Below are 8408 nucleotides of genomic sequence, written 5' to 3' on the forward strand. Positions count from 1 at the left end.
ATAGCAGCACTATCGACAATAACCAAAGTATGGAAAGAGCCCAAATATCCATCCATGGATGAATGGATAAAGATGATGTGGTATATATATTCAATGTAGTATTACTTGGCAATCAAAAAGAATGAAATCTTGTCTTTTTCAATTATGTGGATGGAACTAGAGGGTATTATGCTAAGCGAAATTAGCCAGAGAAAGACAAATATCATATCACTTCACTCATATGAGGACTTTAAGACACAGAACAGATGAACTCAAGGGAAGGGAAGCAAAAATAATATAAAAACAGGGAGGGGGACAAAACATAAGAGACTCCTAAATATGGAGAACAGAGGGTTACTGGAGGGGTTGTGGGAGGGGGGATGGCGTAAATGGGTAAGGGGCATTAAGGAATCTACTCCTGAAATATTGTTGCACTATATGCTAACTAATTTGGATGTAAATTTAAAAAATAAAATTAAAAAATAAGTGTAAAACACAAAATTACCACAATCATATTAGTTGACACATCCATCACCTCACATTGTTACAACATTTTTAGTGTGGTGAGCACTTTTATAATCTACTCCCTTAGTAATTTTCATACAGTCTTGCTAACTATCATCACCATGCTGTAAATTACATCCCCAGAACTTATTCATCTTACAGCTGGAAGTTTGTACCCTTGGTCCTCGTCCATTTCTCTCACCCCCTACCCCTCACTCATGGCAACCAACCATCTATTATCAGTTTTTTAGAGTTCTATATTCTTAGATACCACATATAAGTGAGACCACACAGTATTTATTTTTATTGTGGTCAGACTTATCTCACTTAGCATAATGTCCTTGAGGTTCATCCATATTGTAAATGACAAAATTTCCTTCCTTTTTGTGGATGAATATTATTCCATTATATATATCAATATTCATTATCCATTGGTAAATATTTAAGTTGTTTCCATGTCTTGACTATTTAAATAAAGCTGCAGTGAACATAAACATTCAGATATCTCTTCAAGATAGTGATTTCAGTTCCTTTGGATATATATACCCAGATGTGGGATTGCCGGATCATATGGTTGTTCTATTTTTCATTTTTTAAGGAACTTCCAGACTGTTTTCCATAGTGGCTTCACCAGCATACCTTCCCACCAACAGTGCCATGGGTCACTTTTGTTCACATCCTCAGCAGCACTTATTGTCTCTTATCTTTTTTAAAAATGTTTATTTATTTTTGAGAGAGAGGCAGTGCACAAGCAGGGGAGGGGCAGAAAGAGAGGGAGACACAGAATCCGAAATAGTCTCCAGGCTCTGAGCTGTCAGCACAGAGTCCAATGTGGGGCTCAAACCCACAAACTGTGAGATCATGACCTGAATCGAAGTTGGACGCTTAACTGACTGAGCCACCCAGGCAACCCTCTTATCTTTCTGATAATAGCCATTCTACCAGCTGGGAGGTGATATCTCATTGTGTTTTTAAATTTTTTTTAACTATTAATTTTTATTTTTTCAAGTTTTTATTTAAATTCCAATTAATTCATGTACAATGTAATATTAGTTTCAGGTATAGAATTTAGTGATTCATCTTAACACAATATCCAGGGCTCATCACAACGAGTGAACTCCATAATCCCCATCATCTGTTTAAACTATTTCTCCCTCCAACTCTCCTCTATCAACCCTCAATTTGTTCTTTACAGTTAGGAGTCTGTTTCCTTGTTTGCCTCTCTTTTGTTCCCCCCTAAGTTCACCTGTTTTTTTCTTAAATTCCACATAGGAGTGAAATCTTATGGTATTTGTCTTTCTCTGACTGACTTATTTCGCTTAGCCTAATACACTCTAGTTCCAGCTAGAGTTGCAATGGCAAGATTTCATTCTTTTTGGTGGCTAATATTTCATTGTATATATACACCAAATCTTCTTTATCCATCCATTAGTCAATGGACTAATGGGCTCTTTCCATAGTTTGGCTATTGTTGATAATGCTGCTATAAACATCAGGTGCATGTACACCTTTGAATCTGTATTTTTGTATCCTTCGAGTAAATACCTAATATTGCAATTGCTGGGTCATAGGGTAGTTCTATTTTAAAATTTTTGAGGAGCCTTCATGTCATTCTCCAGAGTGCTGCACCAGTTTGCATTCTCACCAACAATGTAAGAGGGTTCCCCTTTCTCTGCATACTTGCCAACACCTCTTGTTTCCTATGTTGTTAGTTTTAGCCATTCTGACTGATGTGTATCCCAGTCTGACTGGTGATATCTCATTGTAGTTTTGATTCTGATGATGAGTGATGTTGAGCTTCTTTTCATGTGTCTATTGGTCATCTGGATGTCTTCTTTGGAAAAAATGTCTATTCATGTCTTCTGCCCATTTTTAAAAACTGGATTATTTGTTTTCTGGGTGTTAAGGTTGATAAGTTCTGTATAGATCTTGAATACTAGCCCTTTATCAGACATGCCATTTGCAAAAAGCTTCTCCCATTCTGAGGTTGCCTTTTAGTTTGGTTGATTATTTCCTTCACTGTGCAGAAGATTTTTATTTTTGTTTATTTTTATTTATTTTCATTAATGTTTGTGTATTTATTTATTCAAAAATGGGGACTGCGTATATATTCTATATGGGAAAATATAATTATGCTTTATTCATTCATACAAAAAACATTACTAAAACTTTTATTTTTATTACATTTATTTATTTTTGAGAGAGACACAGCACAGTGGGGGAGGGGCAGAGAGAGAGGGAGACACAGAATCTGAAGCAGGCTCCAGGCTCCAAGCTGTCAGCACAGAGCCCAATGCGGGACTCCAACTCATGAGCTGTGAAATCATGACCTGAGCCAACATCAGATGCTTCACTGACTGAGCCATCCAGGGGCCCCAGGAGGAGATAATTTTAAAGCTAACAGGGGCTATGTCCTTTAGGCATTGTGATTTGATTTTTGTTATGAATTATTTGTGTAGTCCTTGGAAGCTTTTCAGCAGAACGGTAACAAGATTCAGATTTAAAAAACATCACTCTGGCTGCTGTATTGAGAATAAACTGAAGGAGAAAGGGGATGTGTGGAAGCAGGGGACCACCTAGGAACTACTGCAACAATGCAGTTAAGAAATGATAGGCTGGGACGATAGCAGACGAAGTAGTGTAATTTTGGTGAATACTGTATTTAGTTGTAAGTTGGAACCAACAAGAGTTGCTGACAAATTGAGAATTGTGAAAGAAAGGTTGGAGTCAAGGATTCCTATATTTTGGTTTGAACAACATGGAGTTATCAGTAACTAAGATGGTAATGAAACAAATGTGTGAGCAGCTGAATGCAATGAGTCTGTAATCTATAACAATAAGATAACCAAAGTTTATTGAGGATTTACAAAATGCCAGACAATGTTCTAAGTTCATTCTGTGTTTTAACTCATTTAATCTCTTAAGGTGGGAATATGCTGTTACTGTAAGATGGAATTAATCAATTAATTCACCCATTTATTCAATATCAATCCTATGGCAATGTCAGTGATTTTAGATATCATTATCTTTTTTGGAAGATAAAAAGATAAAGACAACAAGAGTTGATATCTGTTGTGCATTTATTATGTCCTTTACCATGAATCATCTCATTTAATTTCAATAATAACTTCTGAGGACAATGTAATTTTTATCCACACTTTACAGCTGATGTAACAGGGCTGAGGGGATGCTATATGTGCTCAGGGCCAACATTTAATGAGTGGCATAGCCCAGACCCAGTTCTTCTGAGTACTGAGCCTAAGGACTCAATTTTCCCCCTCTACACTCTCTTAGAAAAGGCACATCTCTATGACTTGAAGTCTCTCCCAAGGGAGGAGGGGACCTGCAGGATGCGAACTTAAAGCTAGATTTGTGTGCTCATGGTAGCAAGTGCAAATGGTGTGGGAGTTTGCAAAAGCCAGACTTACTCTTCCTGGACCATAATGTGGTGTCAGGAGAGGCTGACCCAGTGCATTGGCAACACTGGTGATGGAAGCTGACTAAGCCATTCCTAATTTCCCCCTGGAACTATGAACAGGCAAAGAGGAGCCCAGAGTATCCTTGAGATATGGGTCAGCCTCTCAGGTGGCTCTAGCAGCTCAGTCCCTGCTGCCCCTGCACAGGCTCCTCCCAAGGTCTTTTAGGAATTTGAGGCCATTAGTCTGTTTTGATTCTTTACTTAACCAGGAGCTTAGAGACTTATCATAAGTGTTCTCCAAGGCTTGTAAAATGGTATCTCCTGCCTGTTTCTCTGGAGCTCAAGGACAGACAGAGAGCTCATGAGGTCATGGGCTCACAGAGGCTTTCTTCTTACTTTTTGTTCCTGGTGTTCTCAACAGAAGCTGAGGATGCAGGAAATTGTATTAGAAGGTACCTCAGCTTGCTAAGGAGTGGCACAAGTCAGAGTGAGCTAGGAATTCTAGGCAGGCAAGGTGCGTCTCTGTGTCTAGAGGTCTGCATATGTATTCCATGTGGGTCTGTCTGGTGTTTCCTTGCTTGCACAATGTGGACATATGTATGTTTTCTTCTTGAGTTGTGTGTGTGTGTGTGTGTGTGTGTGTGTGTGTGTGTGTGTGTGTGATTGGCTCTCAGTATTATTTTTTCCCTCTCTTAGACCAAGAACATAGAAGTCTAATAAGAGCTGCCTCATTAAACAAGTGTAGGGCATTTGTGTACGTGATCTGGGGTCTCCTAATCAGTTCCTTTGAACTCAAGTATTTGCCCCACTCTCTTTCTATAACTCCTTCTTCCATCTTTGTACAGACATCATAGTAAATTAAATGAGTTTGCATAGTCTGAAGAGAGGCTGCTCACCAATCTGGGGGAGAAGTTTCCTGAATTTACTCATGACCAGCAATACATAAGAAGTCTTGACATCTCAGCTCAATGGTGTGTGTATGTGTGACATTGCATTTTGTTTATAAGTTATATACATATATGTGATTCCAAATGTTAAAATGTGTTGTTGTTGTTGTTGTTGTTGTTTTTCATGTACATGTTTTAGGGGCTCTGGTTCTTTCCTGTGAACTCAAATATTTCCTTAACAATCTTTCAATAGTAGCCATATATATATTACAGCATTAAGGAGGCAAGTTCCTATGCATTTCCACTCCTGGGCAGGTGTCATATACTAACTCAGTGTCTGCAGTATGGTAGACTGGGCCCCAATCCTCAGTCTGGCCTTCATATATTTTGTGATCTTAGGAAGTGACTTCATCTCTCTGAGGTTAAGATTCTTCACTGGCAAAGGAGAGGCAACTATTCCTACTTCAAAATGCTATTTTGAGGATTAAATGAAGCAATGCACACAAATTGTTCAGTCCCATGCCTGGCACAATTGGTGCTCAGCAAAAAGGAGGTATTTTTATTATTTTTCCCCAAATCCAATGTTTGCCTCGTGGAGGTTCCTGTTTCACCATTGTCTGGAGCAGGACAAGTAGAATTCTGAGAGGACAGGCTTATCTTAAGGCTCCCTCTCATACTCCAAGGTCACAGTCTGACCTCCTGTCCACAGCTAATGGCCCAACTGCCTCCTTCTCGAGGTCCTGCCTGAATCAAAGTTCCTGGTTTGTTCCAGCCCTCTTGTTTTTTTCTGGTTTCTAAATAAGGACTGACACAGCCTACATCAGTGAGCAGCCAGGACTCTGCATAAGGTTCAAGCACTGTCCTCCTTGGTAGCCATGAACAGAGATAAAACCAGTGCCACTGAGGAAGCTTGTGGTACTTGAGGATAACTCACTGTCCTGCTCCTACTCTTGAGTGAGAATGTCAGTCTTGATTCCCTCTTCAGGGCTATGTGGTTATCCTAACCTCTAGTCTAACTTCCAAATAGATACTGTATCTGGAATCCACCATCAAACAGCCAAGTCATGGTGGGTATCAATTATCACTTTAGCTTCAGTTTTCCCATCTATAAAATGAGGACATGAAGTTTGCCTTGTGTACTGAACAGTCCCTAAATATATACTTATTGTTTTCAGAGAAGTTAAAGCATGTGAAAGTCCTTTGTAAATTGTATGATGTATAAATGCGAATGGTCAATTTTTCTTAGAGGGAGGTAATGACATTTTGGACAAAGGTAGTTGACAAATAGCTTCTTTGGACACTCTAATAACGTTGTAATTTCTATGCAAAGTAGTTGAGTAGGAATTTTGTCAGACATATGTCGTGATTCTATCTGTTGCACTTAATTGTGCATACCTTTGCAGTTTAGATAATGTACACTTTGTCGTCTCATAGTTAAAATGACTCTAATAATACCCATTTGTTAGGACTATAATGAGGATCTGATTTGAAAGGACATGTAACACACATGGAATAGTGCCTGGTGCTATTCTTAATTTTGGTTTGGAAACCTGGATTGGACACTTTTGGTAACAGGGAATTTTATATGATTTAAAGCAGGACTCAGCCAATTACACCAAAAGCCTGTGACATAGCCTTAGTAATTCTGTTCCAACTTAGGGAGATTCACCCCCTTTTTAAGAGGAAGTGACTGATATTTCTTTTCTGGTACTCATTTCACATTTGAACATGCTTTGACATTAAGATATCAACTCCTTGAACATAAAGACTTCCCATTTCTTGGCGCCTGGGTGGCTCAGTCAGTTGAGCGACCGACTTCGGTTCAGGTCATGATCTCACGGTTTGTGAGTTCGAGCCCCGTGTTGGGCTCTGTGCTGCCAGCTCAGAGCCTGCAGCCTGCTTCTGATTCTGTGTCTCCCTCTCTCTCTGACCCTCCCCCACTCATGCTCTGTCTCTCTCTGCCTCAGAAATAAATAAACATTAAAAAAAAAATTAAAAAAAAGACTTCCCATTTCTTGTTCACTGCTATTATCAATATGGGACTAAGCTGTTTTCAATAAATATTTGTTGAATAAAGAATAAGTGCTGTTTGTTTTTTGGAGAGGAAGAAACCTGGTTAATGTGAGGGTCTCATGTATATTGGAGCCAGAATGGGGCACACTCATGTACCAAGAGTTGTGAAAAATAAACAGAAAGGTAGCTAAAAAAATTTGCATAGAAAGAACCTCACTATAATGTTATGACATGTTCATGAACATTCTCCACTTTTCCCCATTGCCAGCAGAGAAAAAACAACATGAGGAGGGAGAACCAGAGCAGCGTGTCCGAGTTCCTCCTCCTGGGGCTCCCCATCCAGCCAGAGCAGCAGGGCATATTCTTCACCCTGTTCCTGGGCATGTACCTGACTACAGTGCTGGGGAACCTGCTCATCATCCTGCTCGTCAGGCTGGACTCTCGCTTTCACACGCCTATGTACTTCTTCCTTAGCCACTTGGCCTTCACTGATGTTTCCTTTTCATCTGTCACAGTTCCAAAGATGCTCATGAACATGCAGACTCAGCAACAATCCATTCCCTATGTGGGGTGCATTTCACAGGTGTATTTCTTAATATTTTTTGGTTGTCTTGACAATTTCCTTCTTGCAGTGATGGCATATGACAGGTATGTGGCCATCTGTCAGCCACTCCACTACTCTACTGTCATGAGGCAGGAGCTATGTATCTCATTAGTGGCTGGATCTTGGTTCTTCTGTTACATTCATGCCCTGTTGCACACCCTCCTCTTGGTCCAACTGTCCTTCTGTGATAATACCATCCCTCACTTCTTTTGTGACCTCACTGTGCTCCTGAGGATAAGCTGCTCAGACATCTCTCTCAATGAGCTGATCATCTTTACTGAAGGAGGAATTCTTTTCATCCTGCCTTTGAGTAGTATCTTGGGCTCATATATTCGTATAGGGACAACTGTCCTAAGGGTCCCCTCCACTAAAGGACTCTTTAAAGCCTTTTCTACCTGTGGCTCCCATCTTTTTGTGGTGTCTGTATACTATGGGACACTTGCAGGTGTTTACTTTTTCTCCTTATCATGGAACTTTAATGACAAAGACATAATTGCTTCAGTCATGTACACAGTAATTACCCCTATGCTGAACCCCTTTATCTATAGCCTGAGGAACAAAGATATAAAACAGGCCCTACAAATATTTGTCAATAGGGCTAACTTTTAAGTGACAATCACTAAATCCTCTTATTGCAGTTATGCACAGTGAGATACATCGACTAAAACTACTGTGTGATTGGCAACTCTGTGTAACTTAAAAAGAATATACATTCTTCTGTCATGTATGAGGTGTTGTCAATTGTCAACTAGGTCAAGTTTGTCACTTGGATTGTTAAGTATTCTTTACCCTTAATTTTTTCCTGCTTGTTCATCATCTCTTATGTGCACAAAATCTTATGCAAAACATGTTGCACAATTATAATTGTGGATTTGTTTCCCCTTTTAGACATGCCCAGTCATTGCTTGTAAATTTTATATACTATGTTATTGAGGACATGCAGATTTACCATCATGATCTGCTCCTGTGTACTGACTCTTTTAAAAAGTGGTGTGCTGAGGCT

At 39.5% G+C, this 8408-nt stretch overlaps 1 protein-coding gene across 1 annotated transcript; it reads left to right on the top strand.

Annotated features, from left to right (window-relative positions):
- Nucleotides 1-7081: 7081 nt before the first annotated feature.
- LOC122474421 (olfactory receptor 1J4-like) lies at nucleotides 7082-8014 on the top strand. The gene has a single exon (XM_043565292.1). The coding sequence runs from the start codon at nucleotides 7085-7087 to the stop codon at nucleotides 8012-8014; it is 930 nt and encodes a 309-aa protein (XP_043421227.1). The 5' UTR covers nucleotides 7082-7084.
- The last annotated feature ends 394 nt before the right edge of the window (nucleotides 8015-8408 follow it).

Source organism: Prionailurus bengalensis, chromosome D4 (genome assembly GCF_016509475.1).
Source record: "Prionailurus bengalensis isolate Pbe53 chromosome D4, Fcat_Pben_1.1_paternal_pri, whole genome shotgun sequence".
Classification (NCBI taxonomy): domain Eukaryota; kingdom Metazoa; phylum Chordata; class Mammalia; order Carnivora; family Felidae; genus Prionailurus; species Prionailurus bengalensis.

Coding starts and splice junctions, on each gene's coding strand:
- LOC122474421 (XM_043565292.1), top strand. CDS start 7,085: ATGAGGAGGGAGAACCAGAGCAGCGTGTCCGAGTTCCTCCTCCTGGGG.